The sequence below is a fragment of the Ostrinia nubilalis genome, chromosome 12, assembly GCF_963855985.1.
Source record: "Ostrinia nubilalis chromosome 12, ilOstNubi1.1, whole genome shotgun sequence".
Classification (NCBI taxonomy): domain Eukaryota; kingdom Metazoa; phylum Arthropoda; class Insecta; order Lepidoptera; family Crambidae; genus Ostrinia; species Ostrinia nubilalis.
This window is the reverse complement of record NC_087099.1, coordinates 15,530,709-15,557,025: the sequence shown is the minus strand read 5'-3', so window position 1 is coordinate 15,557,025 and position 26,317 is coordinate 15,530,709. Positions and strand designations below refer to the sequence as shown.

General features: G+C 34.9%; 1 protein-coding gene across 1 annotated transcript in view; it reads left to right on the top strand.

Moving 5' to 3' along the window:
• The window catches only part of LOC135077046 (scavenger receptor class B member 1-like), a 35,169-nt gene that overhangs the window by 2,892 nt on the left and 5,960 nt on the right, over positions 1-26,317 (top strand). The window contains exons 2-5 of the mRNA XM_063971640.1: positions 12,101-12,219; positions 14,033-14,124; positions 21,605-21,768; positions 22,240-22,387. Of these exons, the coding sequence (XP_063827710.1) occupies positions 12,126-12,219; positions 14,033-14,124; positions 21,605-21,768; positions 22,240-22,387 (498 nt within the window). The 5' untranslated portion in view covers positions 12,101-12,125. The remainder of the gene's footprint in view (positions 1-12,100; positions 12,220-14,032; positions 14,125-21,604; positions 21,769-22,239; positions 22,388-26,317) is intronic.

Below are 26,317 nucleotides of genomic sequence, written 5' to 3'. Positions count from 1 at the left end.
ATCCGTTGGGCTATGTCAGCGGCTTTAGTTCGTTTAAGAAAGAAGAAAGAAAGAAATCTTTAGGATCTCCTCATTTCTGATTCGATGTCGTAAAGAAACACCGAGCATAGCCCTCCCCATAGCACGCTGTGCAACTTCGAGCTTATTTTATAAGGCCTATTCTATTGTCGGCTGCCCAGTCGAGTTGGATTCGACGATTTACCTTTTTCTCGAAATTTGATCTACCTAGCCGAATCGTTTTTTAGAGGTAGACATACTTGTCAACTGTCTCGAGGATCGAGCTCTAACCGAAACATGGACGTTGGACATAAGCTTCGTTTTTTCCATGTTCATCCGAAGGCCTACCTGTTGGGCGACTCGATTAAGGTCTTTGAGCATTGTGCCGAGGTCTTCAAGCGATTCTTCCATGACCCCAATATCGTCAGCAAACCGCAGCTGAGTGATGTATTTGCCATTGATAGGTATTTATGCCGAATTCTTTCCATTCAGGGAGCTTGAAAGCGTCTTCCAATGCAGCCGTCAACGGTTTCGGAGATATAACATCACCCTATCTCACGCATCGCCGCAGAGGAATCGCCCTCGCCGGAGAGACTGCAGCACTGCCTAAGTCCCGATCGAATCAAAGGCCTTCTCATAGTCCAAGAAGAGCACCACCACGCTTTTATCCCATGCCTCTGGCGTTGTTCCCTGAAGTAAGACGGAGTTAAAGAGTATCTGAACGAGTTTCCATGTTCCACCTGCGTTCAGAAGCTCCGAGGTTATTCCGTCATCACCTGGTGCCTTGTTGTTCTTTAGCTGTTTGAGAGCCTTCCTAATCTCGTATAGGCTGATATACGGGATGTCTTTGGTATAGTGTCGCGTTAACCTAGCTCTTGCGTCTATTGCTGAGCTATTAACAGGTTTGGAGGTAATTAGCTGTCCATAAATCTTTTCGATCTCACCCAGTACCTCGGCTTTTGTTTGACGTTATCGTCCGCCATCTTCAGCATCGTCAGCTAACTTTGCTCAATAGAGTCGTCTTTCAAATTATTTGGAATCTTGGTTTCGCTCTATCGCCTCTTTTATACTATTTGTATCAAAGTTGCGAATAATAAAAATATGATTGAAAAAACAAAAAACACAACTACGTAAAAATGAACAGAAAAGATAGAAACAAGACAACTTAGTGTTCACAAATGCAGTCGGAAGCATCAATGACTGGTTCTTTTAGTTGGTGATATGTATCTGATGCCTCCGACTGCATTTGCAAACACTAAGTCGTCTTCTTTCTATATTTTCTATTTATTTTTATAATATTCGAATATTCGAATACATGTAAATTTACTATTCGAATACTAATTTGAAATGAAAATTCGAATATTCGAATATTCGAATATTCGATTGCAATCCCTAGTTGACAGGCGCTCAGCAAAGAATATGTATAGGAGTTGCTTGCTTTGAGACCATAACAATAAAATTTGGATGTTTTCTGATTTTTTTTTATTATTACAGTAAAAAGTCACGCCTATAACATTGAAGATATTTTAAAAAACTTTAAGATAAGTCACTAGGAAGTCAACATGACCAAAAATTTTGGCTGTTTGTCTTTCGGTTAAGTTCGGAAAGAAGGTTACTTAGATTTGGATACAAATCCCACCAAAAACATTTTGTAAAATACTTTTTTTATCCACAATGAGGAAGCTCTTGGCCTGTATCTCACCTGATTGTAAGTGATGATCAGGCCGAAGGTGGAAGCGAGCTTCACCCGGAATACTCAACCACGGAGGAACTGGCTATCTTACCTCTAACTGCCGGAACACAACAATGCTGTTAACATTGTTGTTATGGCGACAGACTTCGGTAAGATGGTGGTAGCTAGCCAGGCGGACTTAGAACAAGCCCTACCACCAACCAAACCGAACAGAAAAATCTGCCCCCACTGGGAATCGAACCCGGGACCTCTGCGTCTGAAGCACGTGGTCTTACCACTAGACCACAGAGACGGTTACTTATAGCCAAGACGATACCACAGACCATTTATGACTCGCATTGTCAAAAAGTTATCATATTATTATTACCTCATGTAGAGCCAAGCTTTTAACTCTAGATACCCTTATTTCTAACTCTATATCTTAGTACGTTGTCGAATGAATGAAACCTCTCAAGTCTTATCTATTAATAATGATGAGAATACTTATTGACCGAAATAACACTGTTTTGGACTTCGGAAGTAATTTAACAAACTAAATGGGCCTTAGATACCTAGGTACTTATTAATGAGTTTGTTCATTAATTAGTAAAAACCCTCAATCTCATTTGGTCAAGTTATAATTTGGTTTTTTACATTGGTCTTTTAATTAACTTCACTTTGAATAGTTTTTTTATAATCAATAGAAATGCGTCAATTTTATTTAACATGTAAAATGTATAATTGGAATGTATTGCTATAAACTTTCATGGTCACTAACATAATAATTATTATCATCGACGGGATTGTCAGGTCTATTCCACTTTGATCACCTGGCCTTGATCACCCAGGTGATCAAAGTGGACTTCCAGCGACAATTTAGTGTCCTTTGATCACCCACGGATACGATGCCCTGGGTGATCAAAGTGGACTCCAGTTAAATTATTATTTTAGTGTCCTTTGATCACCTATAAATAAATCATACCTCTGAATAGTCACATACGTACATGTCCAATTTGTTTGTTGCGGTTTTTAGAAAATATCAAAATGTTACAAAACAAAATATGTAGGTAAGTACAACAATTAGACATGTGACTATTCAGAGGAGGTGTAATTTGTTTGTAGGTGATCAAAGGACACTAAAATAATAATTTAACTGGAGTGCACTTTGATCACCCAGAGCATCGTATCCGTGGGTGATCAAAGGATACTAAATTGTCGCTGGAAGTCCACTTTGATCACCTGGGTGATCAAGGCCAGGTGATCAAAGTGGAATAGACCGATTGTCACCCGCCAGTTTCCTTGATCATGGCTTGCAATAGTGCCGAAATATTGGAAACTCGAAATTAAGGTACATGGTAGCAATCCCGTAAATAATAATTATTATAATTGGAGTAGTAGATAATGTATAATATGCGTAGACAGATTCTATTCTTCCTTCTATTATCACACTAAACTGATAAATAAGAGACAATAAGTTGAAACGGTTCAATTTCGTTTTAAGTTTGTTTACTAATTAGCTCTATTTAGTTTTAATTACTTATCTCTATTTGGAGGCGCCCAGGATGTCACGTGCGCACTTTTGTGTGCACAACGAATTTCTGTGGCGATAAATATGTTGTTTCATTGCATTAGTTAATGACTAGGATGTTGAGATTTACGTTCCCAAATACAATTAATTTCAAATAAGTTTTTAGAACTAGGTGCACTGACAATCTGGTGAAGGTCGCGGGAAGAACCTGGATGCGGGCAGCGCATGTCCGTTCGTTATAGAAATCCTTGGGGGAGGCCTTTGTCCAGCAGTGGACGTCATTTAGCTGAAACAAACGTACGAACGAAGGCTCTTAGCTTCAACATAGAATATTATATCGCATTTGCATTGCGGTGCTAATGGTAACTAATGCTATGGGTTTTTCAGCACATGAGTATGTGGTATCAAGGCGTGTATGCATGCATATGGTGTAGGTAAAATGTAGATATCAAAATGGAAGTAAACAAAATAAAAGAACGGTTGATTGAAATTTTATTGTTCTTAAGATAGTAGATTGATAACACTCTTTGAATACAGTCAGTGTCAAATAGTTCTTGACACCCAAAGTGGCCATTAAGAGTAAGTTGACAATCCCACCATATTCCATTTTAACAAAAAAGTGTTGCGAACTTTTTGTTAAAAAAAGATATCAGATTTCATGTAATAGAGCCAAGCTTTTAACTCTACTCTCCTTAACTATAAAGTTGAAAAAGACTATGCTAAAACTAATAAAAATAGAGATTTACCCTGAACTATTTGGCAAGGTTAAAAATTAATGCAATTATTGTTATATAACATAAATAATTCGATCAATACAAGCCGGCGGAAGGAAACCGTAAAACAGTGCATAAAATGCCTGACATTGCCCTTGAAGGCTTTGCAGTTAACAACATCCAAATATGTCCATAATATATCAGTATTTACGTAATAACTGTCGAAGTCAAGGTTTAAATATAATACAAGTTTGTATTGATAAAGCTGTTTATTTTACCGACAAGAACACTCAATTCAATTATATTGCTTCTAAAACAAATTCTAAATCGATTACTTCCAAAAATATGTAGATAGCGCAAGTTCTTCATTAGGTTTTTATATTGTTTTGTCGACTTCATGGCAGTAGTGTGTGTGTATATAAACATATATTAAGGCTTGGTATTTCTGCTAAAGTAGGTATTTCGCGCTGTCAAAATCTGCGCGCGCAATACTTCGCCGAAGACAGCGCGCCAAAGAGCTCTCGCGGCTACACAGTATAGAAATACGCAGTTGGTTAGGTTAGATTGACTTCCTTCCGTTCAAGCGTCACACTCACAGCACTTTCTAATACAAATCATATCCAAGTGATACAATTTAAAACAACTTTCAAAATTTTTGGGAATATATTTTAGAATCGAATAAATATAGAATATAACCAGGCCTGTTCATGTCCGCGAGTTCACATCGAAAACAAAACACGCACGATAGCCCACCTACAGGAGGCGATTCGACAAGGCGTCACATACGAGATACGAGCGAGCATTGACACACGCACGCGTACTCTTGTATTATGGAAAAAAATAAAAAAATACTGTGTAAAAAATACTGTGCAGTATTTAACTGCCTAAATAATAATAAAAACACACAATTAAGTTGCCTGAAGACACTGAGAGGTAAATAAGTGGTTATTATTATTCATGCAAATTCATGTATTTCTTCCGACATTTCCGCGATTTGGCACTTCACGTCACACATTAGTTTGCCGAAGTTCGCCGAGCCAGCTATTGTCAATTATTATAGGTGTCAAACAGGATAGGGTCTTTGCGCTGGTTTTCGTCCAACTATCGGAGTTGCCAACTTTGTGATCTTAAAATACCCTTACATAAATGTATCATATTATTTTATGTCGTTCGAGTGCTCATAAATGGCTAAAAGATTCTTCTATCTTGCAGTTTAGACTTTTATTACAGACCTCAGACAGTATTTTAGGAAAACTTTTACGCATGGTGGAGGAAGGGACGCTCTAGAGACTCAAGTCTAGAAGGAGTCACATGAACTCCAAGTTTTAAATCCGTTGACATCTGCTGCATCTGCCATCTTTTTGGCTAGAAGATTCTTCCATCTTGCAGCTTAGACCTTTAGCTACAGACCTTAGACAGTATTTTTGAAACATTCTTACGCATGGTGGAGGAAGGGACGCTCTAGAGCAGTGGTTCTTAACCGGTGGTCCGCGGACCACTGGTGGTCCCTGGAAGCATTCCAAGTGGTCCACGATGTGCACTTGCACACCTTGGTCAAAACCACTTTTAACTGATTTTTGCAGTCAAACTGGTTTTGACCGATTATGAGGTGGTCCCTGACAAGACAGAAATTTGGTAAAATGGTCCCTCATGACTTAAAGGTTAAGAACCACTGCTCTAGAAACTCAAAACTACAAGGATACACATGAACTCCAGTTTTAAATCCGTTGATATCTGCTACATCTGCCATGTTTTTGGCTATAAGATTCTTCTATCTTACGGCTTAGACCTTTAGCTACAGACCTTAGACAGTATTTTTGTGAAAATTCTTACGCATGGTGGAGGAAGGGACGCTCTAGAGACTCAAGTCTACAAGGAATCACATGAACTCCAGTTTTAAATCCATTGACATCTGCTGCATCTGCCATCTTTTTGGCTAGAAGATTCTTCTATCTTGCAGCTTAGACCTTTAGCTACAGACCTTAGACAGTATTTTTGTGAAAATTCTTACGCATGGTGGAGGAAGGGACGCTCTAGAGACTCAAGTCTACAAGGAGTCACATCAACTCCAGTTTTAAATCCGTTGACATCTGCTGCATCTGCCATCTTTTTGGTTAGAAGATTCTTCCATCTTGCAGCGTAGACCTTTAGCTACAGACCTTAGACAGTATTTTTTATTATTTATTTGTGTCAGTGTGCTCTTCTAAGGAGTGTAAGACGATTGTATGTAGGTACTATTAAAATGTAATTTTAACTCATTGGTTTTGTCTCATATTTGAGGAATGTACTATGTATCATGAGTAGAGTCTTCGTTTAAAAGGATGCGAACGATTTAAATTTCAATAGGTAGACAAAATTGATAATTTGTTAATTATCAAAAATTAAAGCTTTCTCCAGTAACACTGATATTATTATACTGTGACTTATCAAAGTCATCATTGTCAAAAATATTGACAAATCGCGAACTGTCACGTCCAAAAAACTGACACGCGTCCGTCCTTCGTAAGCGCCACCGCGCGACTGATTGAGATTGTCCAAGCCGTCATGGACGATTTTTTCCACATTTTTTAACATAGTAACTAAATAAGACGCAATATAAAAATTTCATCCGTTAAAAGCCCTCAAGTTATTTCTGAACTTTAGTTTAGTAAAAGATTTAGAATCTCAAATCGCTTATTTTAAAAATAAAACCATAAATAGATAACGAATAGAGGTAACTTTGGGAATTTATTCTATCGAGTCAACTTCATCAAATCGTGTTTCCATCCGTTAATAGCCCTAGAAAATATCCTCAACTATGCCCAATAAAAATCTTAGCCTTTAATTTTACTGTTTAGTACCTCAAAAATGAAAAATGAAAACCTCATTTTCGCCATTTTCTCTGCTACCCGGCCTTAATAATAAAAAAGTGTGACAGTCGTAGAAAGTGTAGGCACTGTATGATCCTTGTAGTTGGAATAATAAAAATATTTTGTTCAAACTAATACGTATTTATATGAAACATTTGGTAAAACAAAACCCTCCTTCTGGTGCTGTTGGGTAAAAAATACTTTGTTTTTACTAAATAATTATAAAGCTGTCAAGTAAAAAGTGACATATCCACATTTATTAGCACACATCAGCAGCTGTTTCGAATTGTATCACTGTTTGTTTTGATTTGAATTTAAACTGTGTTAGTTAAGCAGGCGATTTAGGTGGTTCGCGGGTGCCATCGCAGAGGTGGCCCATGCTAAGTGAGGGTAATGGTGCATTTTATATGCTATGTACAGAATATAAGGGATTAGGCAAGAGCGAGCTGTATCATGGCCGCTTTGGTTGGCAAAATGACCACAGGAAAAGAAGTAGGTATCTGAGCACATTTGGCACTTATCATCGTCAAAACAATAAAGGAGTCTTCCAGTGATTTGGTCCACTTTTTTTCTTCCATTCTAAGATTGTAGAGAAGATTTTTGTTGATTTGGTGTGTAATTTATTAATAAAAAAAAAAAATATGAGTATAGTGTTCACTTCGAGATAATACTCGAAATAGGTTTATTTTTTTATCACAACACTTAGCGAAACGATCGCGAAAATTTGTTGCTTTTACATATCCAATTCAAATTAAGCCCTTTTCAGGACGCTACACTTCCCAAATAGGTACAGCTTGTCCCATCACTAGGACACAAAATTTCGTCTTGAGATCCTAAATCATCCTAACCTAATCGGTTATGCTAACTAAAAATGTTATCTAAAAAATTCATAAATGTAACTAAGTTACTAAAGAACTTAACAACACCATAGCTTTAGCAAGTTTCTTCAACAACACACACTAACCACAGACTACTAATAATAATAAGTTACTTTATAACTTCTAAACAACAAAAAAACAAAGGTTCCTTTCACGCTTGACCGACTTTTGAATGGCAGAGTGCAATACTTGCAATGAAACGAACGATCTATAATAACCCATTCGAAACACCTATGTGGTAATCATTTAAATCAACAATAGGTATATTGAGTTACTCAATCCAAATATTTGCACAAATAAAATTACTTGTAACCAATTTATTTTTAGAAGTTAATTGTTAACAAATATTGAAATACACAAACTATTCGATTCTACATATTTTAGAAATCTTCATAAAACGGTTGCATCAATATAAAATCATTAATTGCCTGTGTACGGACAGCAGCACAACAAACTGTGTATACACTGACATCTTTAGTCATAATGGGAGCTATTTGACGATATCTAATAAATAATAATAATAAATAATAAAATACTATTATAATATTATAAAGAGGTAAAGTTTGTGATTTTGTATATTTGTTAAATGTTAAGGGTTAGGTAGTCTCGGGATCTACTGAACCGATTTTAAAAAATATTTCACCAATAGAAAGCCACATTATTGCTGAGTGTCGTAGGTTATATAAAAACCGAAAATTTCAACGCGGGCAAAGCAGCGGGCTATTTAAACATATTTTGATTGTGCTGTCGACCTTACACCTCAAACCCACGATTCGTCGTTACCTAAATAAAAAAAAATGTTTGACAATTAGTCAAGAAATATTCAAAATAGGTATAGGTTACATTATTACCAGGAAGTGACATTTATTTTTGTAACTGTCCACTAGTCTAATCCAATAATATTATTTCACTAGCCCATTGATTATAAATCGCTCTTCAAATGTAGAGCGCTGACAATGGATGACGAACTGCCTATTATATCTATTATTTTGTAACTATTCGCGCTAATTGAAGTACAGCCATATTGGATATTGTGAATTTGTAATTCAAAATGACCGAAAAATATACTGGCTGAAAATAAAGTTTAGAAAATCCCTATACAAATTTCAAAATAAAAAAAACTGACTGACAAAAATTAGCAAAAAGATTTAAACCAAATGGAGGCAAACAAATCATTTCGATTACTTAAAAAATATTAATAAGAGTAGATAGAGGTTCAGCCTATTTATTATGTATCTATTTACTCGTAGCTTTAAAATAACAGTCATTTGTGACTCTACATTTTAAAATAAAAACTTATGAAGGTACAATTTTACGAAGGATATAATATCTTTGTTTTTGTATCACATTCTGATTTGTATTTAAATAGGTATTGTGTTATTTTCTTTAAATAGGTATCAGTAAAGTGGAAAATGCATTTTGTCAATGTATGTGATCGTCTCTAAATATGTTTTTAAATATTTCGTGATTGAAATACAATCGGAAAACTCGTGTAAAGATTGATCAAGTGACTAAAATATTTTTCTAATGATCACCGTCATCATTAGTTCAAACAGTATTTAGTAATCTTTTGTGTATAGTCAATAAAGTATACCCCATCAAACTACCCGTGGAGAGTAGGTATAGTAGTGCAAAACCATTAAGCATTTAACATGTTTTTCCTAGGATCGCAAAATGTTTTTGTGATCCACAGATCATAGTGCAAGCGCACATTATAATTGTCTGGGGTCAGGTGGGGTAATGTTTAGTTGAAAAACGAATCACGTCTCGCAAGTAGTCATTAAATAGTGCCTAATCATAAATGTATTATAGTTAATTACTTGTATTATGAAGGCACGTTTTTCTACGGAAAGAGATGGCGCGAACTTTATATAGGGTGTCAACCGTTACTTTAGATTAGCCCAAAGGGGGTAAAAAAGTACATCTGCATTTTTCAGCAGTTTTTACAGGTGGTATACAAAGGTATTGAAGACTAAAATAAAATTAGAATGAAAAATACTACATTTAAGCTATCACCATACACAAAAAATGTAAACACATGATAATGCCAATAATGCACAGGTTGGCAAGTATGAACAGGTAGGTAATTGTAAAAAATAATATAAAAATCATCTTAAATTGTTATGTAAAATGATTAAAAATACTTTCTCATACCCCTTTAATCACTTCATGAAAAAATTGTGTCGATATTAAGTATCTCTGTAACTTTTGACTACATTTATTAAAAAAACTTAAAGGTTGATTGGCCCTTGTTGTTATGTAACTGTATTTTTTTTCACTTTTTTTTTACCGTTAAAGCAATAAACGTAATGTTGTTAACCATAATCAAAAACACAATAATTACAATTTGCGTGTAAGTAATAAAATTTGAGTGTTCACGTCATCCTTTGAATTGAAAAAAAAAAACGAAATCTGGTTTAACCCGTTTAGTTTAGAGGCAGGTATATCACTAATCATTTGTTACATACGTCATGATGACGTACTCGTAGATGACGTTTAATATCAGACAGTAGTTGGCATTTATAAGTACTACTGCTATACAAATAAGTATAATTGGATTTTTTTCTTTATTTTGATCGTAGCGACGGTTTTTATGATTTGCAATAATATTTTACTGTGGCATACAAGTAGATAGTCGTAATCAAAGTTACGAGTAAAAAAAAATTGCGCTTCAAAGAAAAAAAATGGCTATAAAATAAAAATAATTTCACCGGACCTATTCTCAAGTTTTTTGTTTCATTAGAACCAACACGAGTTGAATAATATTTTGATGATGAAATGATGACGTACTTACTAAACGTCACCCTGTATTATAACAGATGGGTGTGACCCGTGTGACTCGTTGGGAACAAGCGGAAATGTGCACGGATTTGTTAAACTTGTTCTTAATAATATACAAAAAGTTTTTGACTGGCATCAGTGTACAAACAAATCATTAGATACATAAAACAACTAAGAAAAGTATTTCTAAAGTTTTTCTTAGGATTAAAACGGGGTGTATTAGATTTTAGCAAACTGCATTCCGGACAAAGCTGCAGGAAAAAGATAGTAATAGATAGAGTAGTAACTTAGTAAGGACTAATACTTATAACGCAGATCCCAAAAGTCGCGATTTAATATTTCAGTTACTTTAAACTTTTAAAGGTATACTAGAACCTACTTGGGTTTTCTTAACAAAACCATAAAGGGCTCAAAGTACTCGTGGTGCCAGATGGTAATTGTAGCGTGCTAATAAAGTTTGTGGGTATGTTACAGTACGTGTTTGAAATAAGACGATTCACAAAAGACTACATAGTAACAGCAGGTTTCAGAATCTTATAAATGTGGGAATAGCCCGAAAAAGTTCAATGCCAACTCTCCCTGAAAAGATTTTATTATGTGGGTGCACACATCAGAATATGCACAATTCCAGTCCGAAGTTTGGCATCAGAAAATACTTAATATTGAAACACTGCGTGGGAAGGTAGAATGCCGATTCGGTCTTCATGAAATGTATGATCATAAGAGCTTTAAGTTGCAAAGGTAATGTTAGGCTGGGTTGCACCGTCTTACTTTAACTTTAATAAACGTCAAAAATCTGACAAAATCAGTACAAAAAACAACGGTTATCGTTAAAGTTACGGTAATATTTAGGTGGTGCAACTCAGCCATAGATTAGTACGGTTCTTATTATCTGTAGTAGGTACGAGTATGTACTATAGTATATTTTCAAGAAGCCTAATTTTCAATTCTGACGTTATCAAGAGCAATTAAAGCGTTTGTGACGCCACCAAGCTAAAGGTCGCGAGTAAAGCACCACAGTCGTAGCATTAAACCCGTCGTTTAGTCTTAATGTCGACATAAATTACATTTATTTCTTTTCTATTATCTCACTAATCTGCTCTATACGGTATTCGAGACTACGACCAAAGCGATTATTTTGGGTCGGTTTGAATTTTTTACGTCACTAAAGCAGATATTTACTACCCTACCAAATGAAATGTTACACAAGAAGCGACCTCTTGTGACCAGTTTTACCGGGGTTCTTAACTTCAGTAACGTAGGGCGAATTCTTTGCCTTACTGCCGCCCCCGGAAGACGTAGCGTGGGCAGGCCTCCCACTAGGTGGACCGACGATCTGGTGAAGGTCGCGGGAAGAGCCTGGATGTGGGCAGTGCAGGACCGGTAGTTGTGAAAATCCTTGGGGAGGCCTTTGTCCAGCAGTGGGCGTCATTTGGCTGAAACGAAAAAACGGCCACCCCCACCAAAATAATTACAGATACGTTGCTTCCCTTCCAGTGAAATGAAAATTTTTTTTAAGTGATGGCAATAATCATAAGTGCCACTTGTGGTCTAAACTGAATAAATATTTTTGATTTTGATTTTGAATAATATAGGTAAACCGTAGTTCCTGGTTGCTAAAGTTATAGTGTCAATATTTTATTTCTTCCTTCTAATCCATAATATTTGTTGTTTTGTTTCAGAAAATAGTTGACCCAATTCGCAGCCATGGTGGTAGGGGCGAAGATATCCATGCAGCATGTGCCCAGCAAGGGCAGGATCTCCATCATGAGGATACAGAACTTCACAGTTAGGAAACGACGTGAGTTTTGATAAATAAGTTCCTAATTCTTGTTGTTAGAGCATTTTTCAAACAATCAAATAATTGAAGAAGTTACCAATCTTATCCAATCAGTTATACAGGGTGTACCTATGTTGGAATGATATACTTAATTAACTACTAGCACTTTTACCAACTTTAACCGCCAATAAAACCCAATTTGTCAAGGTTTTTGCGTCTCTATGAATAATTAGCTAATAATTAGCAATAACTATCATTAAATTTACTTTCTTAATCACTCTACCAGTAAAATTATAGAGGTTGTTTGAAAAATAAAGGGAATCCTTTAAGTAGTATATTCCTAGTTCCATAAGGCAGTAAGCGAAATTAATAAAAAAAAAAACAGCTCTTTATATTTGACAACGACAAATAACTCATAAAAAACTTATTTATTTTTGCAAACAGGCTTTTAAAAAGCACTTTTACACGTCCCAGTATTAACCCTACCACTGTTTCGGGACAATAAATGGGCCAGTGCTGAGAAAGGCTCAGATAAGCTACTCGAAGGCTGTATTATTTCATGCACACCCTATAGTCTTCATTTGTGCAATGCAACGTGGATCCAAGCCAAAATCAATACGAGAGTGGCGGCTTACGACAAATAGCTAAAACACAGTTCTAACTTTTAGCCCTCAAAGTAAACATTGAATTAGTTTAACGTGTAGGTTTGTGGCAGTTTAACTTTTAAACAAGTGAACCAATTTTGGATTAAAAAGTGCTTTAAAATCTTAAGCGGAAGTTCTCTTAGCTATGATTCAGGAAAATCTGTGCAGCCTACTAACGATCATCAGCTCTTTTGTCGTTGATGAGGCAATAAGAGCGATATCCACAGGTATTTTAAATTAATGATGCTAATAACTTGGTAATCTTGACCTACTACTGAAACTGAACTGTAACTGAAATCGCTTGGAACTGGCAGAAGCTCACAGTATACTTATGCACTGTATGTCTATGTAATTAGACGTTTTTAGTTGATACTGCTTCATTTTATTTGTTTTGTCCGCATTAATTAATTGCGTGTTCATAGTAGGTGCGTAATATTCCCAAAATTTGCAATTATGACAAATATTTCACCAAAAATACCATTGAAGTATAAAAAAAAAACAATTTTTTGCTATTGGAACCATTATTTCGCATACAACTGCTAACAAGAACTGCGTAAGACCATTAGTTAAATTGTTTTGTTTGTTTAAAAAAACGGTTAGTAAATATTTTTGTTATTTTACCTATGGTTTTCCTTCACTAAATTACAATGACGTATAAAGTAACGTCATCAACAATAAAATAGATTTTTTTATGATTGCTCACAGTTACGTAAAAATAATAATGCAGACAGAGGTACGAGATAGAAAAACAGCTGTTAAGCTTATACTGATCCTTAAACTGACAAGTTATCAACTATTTTTTAACCGCAACTGCATATTATTCGCGTAGAGTTTGATAGTAGGTACTTCGTTAGAACCTGCTTATGTGCTATTCTGATGACATGTATAAGATATCTTTAACTTAAACGCGAAAGATCAAAATCTTATACAATTAACAAATTATGTTTTCCTAAATTCTCAAAAAAACGTAGTTTTACCCATATTAATTGTGTATTTTTTCGAAAATTTCTACTTTGTTCTCTACTTATTATTTGATCATCTACCAATGAATCACCCTGTATAGTAACAGTTCCTTTGTTTAGGAAGTTTGGAGCTTGACATTCGACATTAGTATCTATTCCCGGTTATTTTTTCATCGGTGAATAAAATCTTTATCTTATGTTATTTTTTAAACTAGATCGTTTTTACAGAGTCGGTGATCAAGATCCTGTACGGAACCTTGCTGGTGGTGGTTGGTGTGGTCATGCTGGCCATCAACCCTCTGCAACTGGTCACCAACTGGGTAAGTTTTTTTATTTTTAACCGACTCCAAAAAAGGAGGATATCCTCTAATTCCTCCTAATTCCAGGCGTATGACTGTAACATTATTGGAACTGCATAGGTAATAATCATTATGATAATCTACATTATAAGTATACCTACCACCACAAAATATTATGTAAATAATTGAGATTGTGTCTTTTTTAACTTTATTATTTAACTGCGCAGTTAAGATAACCCCTGTAATTAGTTATGGGTTATCGGTTTACAATTTTATTACACAAAATTGAGATACCTATTGCTTGTTGCATAACGTTAATTTCCGTGTTTCATTGCAACAAAATAAAACAAATGAGATAAATCTATACGTCTCAATTATGTTATAAATAAAGCTACGTGTAGAGGCAGAGCTTATTATTAGTAGAACCCAAAGGGAGCTTTACGTAATTAAAATTTAATAGATGAAGCTTTATGCAAAGTCAACTCTAGGATTTACAACATATTTTCAGCTTATTATCAGGACATTGCTTAACGGTCCATGCGAAGCCGTGTGGCGACAGCAGGATAGAATACATTTGTCACCAACCCCTACTCTTCCCGCGGGTGTCGTTGTAGGCGACTTAACACGTTGAGTGCGAAACCAGGTCTATAGACCTTGTGTACGTCTCGCTTACCGTGCGGCTAAGAAAATTATAGTCTTCCTTGTCGTGCGAAAGGCATAACTTCAATTGGGTCCGGTGTAGGAAAGTGATGAATATATATCTATGATGTATTCTTAAAATAGAATCCAATGATGTACCTACCTTAATACCAGGTTTTTAGACCTGGTACCGCACGGAAGTAATAAAATGTCTTTACAATGCGAAACCAGGTCGAAGCACCTTGTACCCAGCGCACCTGGTACCGCACCTCACGCTAGCTTCGTGCAGCCAGTGTTGCCTCGCATTCGTAAGAAACGCACATGTCGACATGGCGTCAAGAGAAACAAACAAAATCAAAACTGCAAATTGATTATAATTTAATTTGCTACACGATTTATTGCTTATTTAAATAATGTTTTTCGTGACAAACATTTGAAGTTGTAACTAAATGTTATTAAATAATATGTTTTCTTTAAATATAGCTTATTTAAGTATTTATGCACGTATGTCTTATTTGTAAAATATTTAGACTAAATTATTAAAACATCTTTGTTTGTGACTTTTTTAAATTTTGATTAAAACTTAATTTAAACTATCGATATTTGTATTTCACATCCCTAGAATACCCACCAGACTTCCCTACTTCAGTGCGGCACAGGGTGCAAAAGCCTTGTATTTTGAATATAGCTATAATTTTTATACTAAACAAGTTATTCACCAACGCCTTCAGGTGTATGTCAATAAATGCATTATTATTAATATTCAAAGAAAAAAAACACAATATCGATTAACATGAAGCCAAAAATAAAATTAATATATCTTAAATATTACAAGGTCTTTAAGCCTTGTGCCGCCACAATGTAAGTTTTAATACCAGGTTTACAGACCTTGTACCGAAGGAATGGAAAGTATTAGAAAGTTACTGCCGCAGCAAAGGTGTTAAGGACTACACATCAAACAGAGAATGGGCAGCAGAGCTCTCTGAAAAACATCAATCTTGTAACTGCGATCTCCAACCCGCCTGCCAAGCGTGGAGATTATGGCAAAATCCTCCACTATAGTTAGTGGAGGAGGCTCCTAATCCAGCAGTAGACTGTAAATTGCTGTTGATGATTATGACGATGATTGCTGAGGAAGTAGGCTTCAACAGAAGCGCCCCATCTAACAAACTTCAGATTTTTTATTCAGCTACTATCAATTGACATCTTTGAAGTCAATATTTCAACATCATCATCATTTCAGCCACAGGACTTCCACTGCAGAACATAGGCCTCCTGGTAGCGGGCTGCATCCCGCGCCTGCTACCTTTTATGTCCAGTCAATATTATGACGTGCTAAATATTTTACGACTTTTATTACTCAAGGAGGCAATAAATTCTTAAACACGTATTTATTTGCAGTCGTCATGAGGAAAAAATATTTTTTGACCAAGTTTATAATGAAGTGGTGACTTCCTGTTTTTTTATTGGTTACTAATTATGCATTTCATGATAATGAGGTTTAGATGAATTATGGTCTAGCCTTATGACGACCTTACTCGTCAAAAGCATAAATCTGATTTTAGCCTTGTTCGCGGTTGTTAGAACCACCCGACTGCAAAATAATATAAACGACTAGCTTTCCGCCCGCGGCTTGGCCCGCGTGGAATTTCGTTTGTTAAATTTTCCTGAATTTTCTTTGCTATAAACCTCACGGAGCCCGAGACCTTTACAACGAATGCAAAACCGTGGAAATCGGTTCGTGCGTTCTGGAGTTATAGCGTCAGGAAGGAAAACCCGACTTATTTTTATATAGTAGGTTATAATACTGGATCAGTTAATTTTATAAATATTAACATCCTACCAGGAAAATATTATAAAGCTCACCCTTATGTACTTAGATTGGTAACGATACTAGATAATTTTTATTTTATTTTATTTATTAGGACAACCATAAAGCAAAAACGCATACCTACATAATTACTACATAAATGAATGGATATGATTGAAGAATAAATAACTATTCCCCCCGTTGCAACTCCTATGTAGCCAGGATGAAGGGCAAGTCTATCCCAGAGGAAAGTTAAAGGAAATAATCAGAAGAGTATAGGAGTTCGAAGTTAAGGTTCGATTTCCATGCAGTAGGTGCAATAGGAACCAAATCCATAGTTGCTAATCCAAATGAAATGAAAATCTACGTAAGACTATTCATTTTAATTCTTCAGTCCTAAAATGCAGATTCTATGTCAATCTTAAAGGGGACAAAGGATTTCGCTTAGCATGCATGCGTCTAGCTTTTCCTTACTCGTCTGGATCTAGGTCAAGTTTAGGACATGATTGTCCTATTAATCGTTTATCTATTATAATGTGGCATATCAAGTTACACTGTAAGATCTTACATAGTTATAATATGTGATATTTTGTAACTAAATTGTTTAAAAGATCGGTAGGTAGTTAATAGATAATTTAATGACAAATGGTCAAACATCAGCAATATAATTATGTTTAAAATTTTTTAATTGTTTTTTTTTACTATTAGGTAGTTTGTATTTAACGTTAGTTAGTAGGGAACTAAATTGGACTATGAATAATTATTATATAAAAAAACTGACTCCTAACTCCTAAATTGATTAATTATGTTATAAATACCATAAAATAATATTCCCTATTGACTGATTCTCTATTGACCTGGTTTTATTTATAGTTTCAGGTGCTTACTTGATAAATTACTTTTTGTATTGCGAATTTTAATAACAATAAATCAATTTTATGAATTCTATTTTTATTATTGGATTAGCTAATTTTTCGAACTAATAATATTGAATAATAAATCCCTCAATGATTTCCACATCGTCCGATTGTAGCGGCCTGCATCCAGTTCCTTCCTGAGCCTGACCTATGAGGTCAAAATCAAAATTATATAACACATTATTTTAACGAGTCAAGATTATGTAAATACAAAAGTAGTAAAAATACATAGCCTTGGACATTTAACGATAGGATGTGAGGATAACGAATGCAAATTTACACAAAATGCAGCAGCTGTCAGTCTTTTTATAATCTTCTTTAATATATTATGGCTACATCCTTATGTAATACATAATATATTTACCCATACTAAGGTTGTTCATCTCTGGGTTATCAGTGTCAAAGGTGCCGGCAGTTATTTTGTCTATTTACTTTGTTTCCATACTCAGATAAGGTGATATTTTTAACGTATTTAAAATAAATTTAGGTACCGGAAACAGTGTTATTATTCTTGACATTTTAAAATGTCAACACAAATATTTAAGTGCATAATGTTTTAGTGATATTATATTGATTTGGTATTGAAAATAGATGACTAGGATGTTTGAATTAGTTAATTAACAAAAAGACACAATATTAAGTATGCTAAGTAAAAATAATTAAATTATGAATTATTATGCATATTTGAATTTAATAATATTTTCTATTAATTATAAAAATAGTGTTTTAAATAATATTTGTGTATTTTGATAATACTAAATTGGCTAACGTAGAGTCAATTTCTTGGGATACTAGGTTTACAAAGTAGTACATAAATTAACTATTAAATCTTAAGTAGGTAAGTACAAACTTAATTGTACTAATGGGAAGCTCTAAGATAATGTTACTCAGTCCTATTGGTTCGTAAAATTGTCAAAGTTGGCATAGTCAAACTAGACTCAGAAAAACAGTCAGTCAAATTATTTGATAGTGTAAATAGATGATCACAAACAGACATATTTGGTGACTAGCTCAGCATAAACATTGCAACATTATCGTCTAGTGTTAATGTCGCTTCCAAGAAGAAAAGGTCGCCATTTTGCTAATTTGTGGCTTTGTCCAAGGTCCAAACAGCTACGTGCTCAAGCGGTACTTTGGGCTATAATAGTTAATTAATTTGGTCATTTATCTTTGTACGTGCACATAATAGGATAGCTTAGTGGAACAGTTAGTGACAACCGTAGCAAAAAGTTCATCTGCTATTAAGCTGGTCGGACTCGGAGGTTTCGAGTAATGACAGGTGAATGTACCATCAAAAGAAAGGTTTTTTGAGAACAAAATCATACAAGAAATCGCACACATCTTTCACGATTTAAACTATCAAGGTAAAGATTTGACATAAAGCTCTAGCTTAATATCTAGCGCAATATTAAAGATAGTTAATTAGGATTCCCTTGATAATGGTTGATCGACCAATACACCAAAGCACAACAACACAATATTTAACTATCAAAATATTTTTTCTAGTGGCGTGATCGTTCGTAAAAGTATCTATGCCGATTCATAAAAAATATGTCACAACATGATTAGTGATATCAACTTCCCTATGACCCTAAACTATCTAAGAGTTCACTATATCCGCTGTATGCGAGATAACTGAAGAAATTTTGTCTTATTTATTTATTAATGCAAAACACTTAAGCTTCCAGAACATAAAACTGGGTTTTGAGTTTTGGAACATTAACAAACTCCATACAAATAAACACACTTCTTTGCGTCGCGCAGTCGGGTAAATACACCGGATATCGTTGTAGTTATGGTTAAAGTTAGTTGATGCAACTCAGCCTTAGTCTTTGCAAATCATAATTAGATACCGTCAACCTCGACAACTTTTTACGATACACAAAACTAGAAGCTGTCGCATATTGATTTGTCGCATAAACATAAAAAAAAAACTATTTGTATCAACCAATTGAAGTAGAACCGGTTGGGCCAATCATTGACCGATTTACTGTGAAATTTGAATAAAACACGAGCAAAGTTCAAGTACGAACTGTATCATTCTTTCTATGGTCACTACCAAGGTTTATCGTGGTTAGAGAAGTGAAAACCCAGGTAGGTACTGAGTAATTTGTATGCTGAGTTTAAACAGTAATCTTTGTAAATAATGACAGGTTTAATGACATTTAGTGGTTAAAATTTATGAAACTTAACTTTCAGGCACATTCCAAATTTTTGCAGAACTGTTCCATTTGATTAGATAATTAGGATAATAAGCTTCAATTAAATGTTTATATTTCAACTTTATCACCTTCATATGAATCAAAAATTAGGCAACAATTTTATATTTTATTTTAATTTAATTGGATACTTTTAATCTAAACAAAAATGATGTCACCAACCCTGAGTCCATATCAAAGCATAAATCTTGCATATAAGGAACTTTATGATCCGCCTATCTGACTATCTGAAATCTAGACAAGTTAGGTTTATTCTTCGCATAATTATGCCAAGGCAACATGTCTGCTACTAATATTATATTATGTATGAAGACAGACGATATTTTATATGACACGTTTCATTAACGTGACATCAAGCCTTGATGAAGACGACTGTATTATGTTTTGAATGATCTTGAACTTGGTTGTTATGCCATCTGTTATACAATCAACATAATGTGTGTCTTTGCATAATACCATCGCTTTGATAACACTGTGGCACGAGTTTTGACGTAGTTTTGTATCTTTGTTATAATTTCTACGCTGGAGTGAGATGTCAAAAAATGTACTTAATTCACGGTTTTCTATTTGGTATTAATTGTAATATCAGATCGAAGAACAGACAGATACATGGGGTTAATCTCTAAGAGTCCCTCTTTCCTTTTTACGAACCCTAAAAATTGCCTTTGATCGTAGTTCGAAAATCAATAAGAAATGGAAATGCAGAGGAATTATATGAAGGAGGAAGATTAAAGAAGTACATACATCATAAATATAGGTAGGGGAAGCCCGGGCAGCACGAATACCTTAAGAAAAGTGGCAAAAAAACCACATAAATATGCAATCAACAACAGTCTATTAATTAATAATTTGTATCTTAGGTAATCATCTTTGGAATTGTAAAGAATAAACTTAGAAACTTAAACAAATTCTACAATAAAAATGTCATTAAAAAAAAAGTTCCAATTATCCATTTTGCCCGACCCCCCTGGGCAAGACGGATATGTACAGTAATAACTGCTTTAATCATTGCAATCATCACAATAATAACTGCCTATGCCTGAATATAAGGTACAATCCTCGTGTGCCCACTTCTTGCATTGATTGCACTCTATCCAATCCTCGGTAGGTGGTTCAGTGTATTCTTCTGAGCAAACAACATAAATATTTTGTTTTCTCCATCTGATTTTTGTTTTTGGTCATTTTTCCTCTTGACAAGTCTTGTTTGGAAGTTCTTGTTTTCAGATGTGTGGTTTTGTTAGGGCCTGCTATTCAGTTATGGCTGTCTTTACCTATCCGTTTTGCCCATATCCGTCTTGCCCAAAGCACCAATATTTAAAAGTTGTATACCCACCCGTTAAATTTCTACCGGTGAAAAAAAGCAACACACACAAATTAAACTTAATTTAACATGCAATCAACTAAACAGAGTCTATAAGTCAACACTTAATACGTAATACAAGAAATCAACACACATACCTTCCCAAAAATCGTAAGAAAACAGCCAAAAACTTTTAATTTCGAATTGACAAAAAGTTCACGCACGTATTGTTTTGGTGGAACTATCATGGCGTGGCTGTGTTGCTGTTTTACAGACCCGCAAACGTCCAGTAGCGCCATGTGTTGTAGGTTTTTAGTAAAATCGATTATTCTTCTTACCCACATTATGCTTCTTGCCCGGGCTTCCCCTACTTTCTTTTTTTATCGTTAGAATAGGCTAGTTTCCTATAGTTTATATGTTTTGAATTGTCAATCAAACAAATAATTACAAAGTTAAAATGCGTTGAAGTTCCGCACGACGTCACAAAGTGCTGCACTTTTACGCACTCATAGACGTCACGGGCCTTTACTTTAGAACTTTGACTATGGCCAATGGCTGATAAGATGATGACGATTATGAAGACAACTTGATACCAATTAGTATTTCTCTCTTCCAGATCTTCGAGATAAAGGAAGGTAGCTTCTTATACAACATATGGGAAGAGCCTCCCTACAAGCTCTACGCAGAGGTGTGGGTGTATAACTACACGAATGTTGAGGAATACTTGAGTGGACAAGACACCGTCATGAAGGTGAAGGAAGTGGGACCGTTTTTGTACCAGTAAGTATATCCTGAAATAAGTTTCATAAAATACTTACGTAAAACTTAATTTTTGATTGCTTTAAAATTAACTTTTGAAACCAGTCTTCTAGAAAATTATAATAGTAATTGGTAAACACTAGTATTTACTTAAAAACTAATAGTTTTATGGCAACTTTGAACAGTCTCTTTGATATAAAATATTATGTAGAAGGCCCTATGGGGAAAGTTTCGTAGTGAAAATACAGCCACATTCATTCTAAGTTGTAATTAGGTATCGCGTTAAAACCTGTCAAAAACAATTAGAAACAAGTTGTAACAAATTAATAAGCACAACAAAAGAAAATATGTTTAATCTGAAATGCTCATTATTAGGTACCTACACCTGAAAATATGAGAATGTAGTAATAAATCGTATCGTAAAACGTTTATTTGACAACAGCTGAAAAATTCACGAATCGATTTCAAACAACGATCTTTGTCCATTTCTAGGGAGTTCCGAACCAACCAAAACATCACCATAGACAAGGAGCGAGGGGTGATGAGCCTCACTCCACACATCGCGCTGAAGTTCCAGAAGAACTTGTCTCTGGCTGACACCAACGATGTTCACATTTACGCCCCGAATATTGCTCTACTGGTAAGTATATAAACCAAAGTAAACTATCCCCTGGACTACACAACCAGAACCCTGGACGAAACAACAAGATCTACAGTTTGAGTTTAGTCATCTATAACTGGACCAAACCGCCCAGACAGTAAGGGACTAGTCAAGCTTTTGTTGGCTGTCGTGTAGATCCTGGCTATTACTGAATTTGAAGGGGTGAACAGACGTGGGATTTTTCCCGTTTGAAATAAACTAAAAACAAGGCTACTGCAGTTCAATAGTGACGTTGTCGGACTGCCGATTCGAGTTTCGGAGAACGCTAGTTCGATCCCCATTGATAGACGGACTATGGTGGTGTACCCACTCTTAGCACAAGCAAACAGATTAACGGGGTTTTAGAAAAAATGTGCTAACAAATCACTAATTTAGCAGCTTACGTTGCAATCGCCATAGTTAAGCAACCTACGTTGCGTTTAATAATGGATGGGCGACCATTCCGAGCATAGATATTTTGTAGCATACATCACAAGCATCTCCGTGCTTTAATAAAAATTCAGCAAAACCGAAAGAATGTGCAATTACTAAGGAACTAACGCCCGTATTCACAAACGATGCTTGCTTAAGTGAAGCAGCAAATCGAACGCACAGCGTTGAATAGAGCTCTGTGATGGGTTCATGTGTCAGCCTGTGCGTCCACGCACACTGTGAGACCTCATAGTAATGTTTGTGAATACGGGTGTAAATCACAAAAGAGGAAAATCCTCCAACCTGTTAGATTCCAAGTGGTGTCAGAGACATATTGACCGCGACTGTTTGATCGGTTAACGTGAGCCTCTTCAGAAACCGACACCGTATCGCAAGTGGTAACGTGAATGATGCATTTGCCACATGTTATCCAGCTGGCACTATAATTTCCTTGATAGAATTCTTAACTTTTCTAAAATGTCTGATCTTCTTTTGTCTGACTATCCTAACCCATCCAAAAAGACATCACAATCTCTGCTCTATTTTCCAGTTCTCGCTTTATGCGATAAAAGAAGCGACCACACGTTAAATTACAAAGCTTTTCCCGAAAAACTGCTTATTAACTTACTAAAGAACATTAAACTCGCAGAAACTTCTAATTCTATTGTTTGTAAGGTAATTAAAAGTCTGTAACTATTGACCTCAAAAAAGTAAGCTCGACAATGCCTTAAAAATCAGGAAGACTAGTTTACGATATTTTGTTTATTTGAAATACTTTGAAACCGACTCTTTCTTTTAAAGACGCGCTCAAAATACCTCGCAAATAACATCGAAAGCCCCGGAAACTAAGTTTATTTAAATGTGAATATTTGCCGTAAGTAAAGGTACCTATAAGCAAGTTAAATCTTTATATTGCAATAAACATAGTAAGACTGCAGTTCATGACAAAGATTAATAAGTAGGTTTATACATAATTATGTATTAGCCGGTATAACAATATTTATCTTGATGCACAACTAATTATCATAAAATATACGGTCATTGCACTGGCAAGGGCTGCCTAGTTTAGATTTTAACATGAACAATATTTGTATTATTTAAATAAGTTCTATAATCCTGGAAATAGTAACTACCTAATGGATTTAATTTTTCTGTTCACCTACTATAAAAGCTTTTAAACTACTGAGCAGTATAATGAATAATCCTTGTCGTATCCTCGTTAATTTGTATGCTAGTAATATAATGAGTAACGACCATTCGCTTTACTAATTTGCATCTATTTTAGAACAAGAACAGAGAAATGAATAATATTATTGTGTGAAGTTATAATTATCTACTTACCTTGCAGCTTCTTTTCTTTTCTTCACTCGATTTATCCGGACGTCACGCGTGAAAAACTTAAAATTTTCTCACTCCACTTGTGAATAAAATAAAGTACCCACTCGAAACTTGTATCACATCACATTTTATTGGTTTAGTTACACCACAAAACTACAAAATAATAATGTTAATAGCCGACAACAGAGCACGAACCGACTAGCTCACTCACTGAACTTGAATGTGAAATCATCTACCCCAAAAAAATATGTTAAAAAAAGTGTACTACCCTCACTACATTATTGTTAATTAATATAGAACTTATTTAATTTCACCAAAAATGTTAAATGCACAACGCACATTACAGATGTTTTCAAAATTAAAATAGCTAATGCATTTCACTTTACACCAAGGAAAAGCATTATAGTTAGTGATTTGGATTCGGAACATCAAAATTCGAATAACGAACGTCACTGTTGTTTTTTTTATTTCTTATGAAATAAGGCAGAGGCATAAAGACGTACAGCCAATTATTCAGTGACTGCAGACATTTCCAGATTTGAATTTGGAATTGAGAAAATTTTACAATCGAGATCCACAGAAAAAGAATTCTCTCGAAATTGGAACTGGCCATTTATAACCATCGCAAAATAATACTAAATGACAAACTAAAAAAAAACCGGCCAAGTGCGAGTCGGACTCGCGCACCGAGGGTTCCGTACAAACCTGCAAGGTTTACAAAGTTCGTTCATTACGACAATCGAGTCATAACTATGGTATTTTTATTGCAAAATGAAATTCATAACATTACAATGGGGAAAGATGGAGGAGGAGCATAAATTTAAGACAAAGATCTCTTTATCGTTTAAGTAATCCTTTATTTTATATTAACATATATCATTTATCTATAATATAACTGAAACACTTATACTAGCCTTGCATCAGACTTGCGAAAGTTCTTTTATTAAAGTTATTTATTTACTAAGTTTTTTAGTCACTATTTAGAAATCTGGTTCAAGGTTTGGTTTTGTTTGGTTTTCACGGGTTAAAGGCAATTAGATCTAAGTATTTGATATGAATTTCAACTTGATAGCTCTACGCGTTCATGAGGAAAAAAGTAATAAGTTTATATTTATTAAAAAATATATATTTTGTAATGTAACTAAAAATTTAGTTTTCGGAATTTTCCCTTTATGTGTGCTATAAAACGTTGCTTCATGCCAAATTTCAAGATTCTAGGTCGACTGGAAGTACCCTTTAGGTTTTGATTCCCTTGCGAGTACTTGCGAGTTTCAAAATATGCAGCTTAAATTGCTGTTTCTTTTGATTGCGTTGACATAGAAGTTTGATTTTGTTACAGCTTAAAGGTATTATAGACCTGAGTATTTGGTATGAATTTCAATTTAATACCTCTACGCGTTTATGAGGAAATGGGTAGTAAGTTTAAAATTATTAAAAAAAAATATATTATGTGATGTAACTAAAAATTTATGGTTTTCGTAATTTTTCCTTTATCTATGCTATAAGACGTTGCTTCGTACCAAATTTCAAGATTCTGAGTTCACGGGAAGCACCCTGTAGGTTTTGATTCCCTTGCAAGTGTCGAAAATTTGCGGCATAAACGGCTGTATCTTTTGATTGCGTTGGCTTAGAAGTTTGATTTTTTCACAGCTTCAAGGGACAGTAGACCTGAGTAATTGATATAAATTTCAGCTTCATACCTCCACGCGTTCCTGAGAAAAAGGGTCTTGACAGACGGACGGACGGACAACAAAGTGATCCTATAAGGGTTCCGTTTTTTCCTTTTGAGGTACGGAACCCTAAAAAGCTCGTTAACTAAAAAAATAAATCCTTAGGTTATTCCTTGGTCAAGGCATCACTCGTGAACGTTGGAGCGATTTCTCTAATTCCTTTTTTTGTTATGTTTGTTGTTGACAGAAGATTCTTAAGTAAGAATTAAAAAAAAATAAGAAAAATGCGTGGAAAATTAAAATTGAGCAAACTTAGCGGCCATTTTAACTTTTTTAAGATATGACAGTAAAAAAAAAATTATGATTACAGCGATCGATATTAAATCGATACATAGTTTAGACGACATCCCTGAGACCTAGATTCGCTACAAACCAGCCTTCAACGTCTGCGTATTACAAACCATTACAAACTATCCGAAATAAACACACC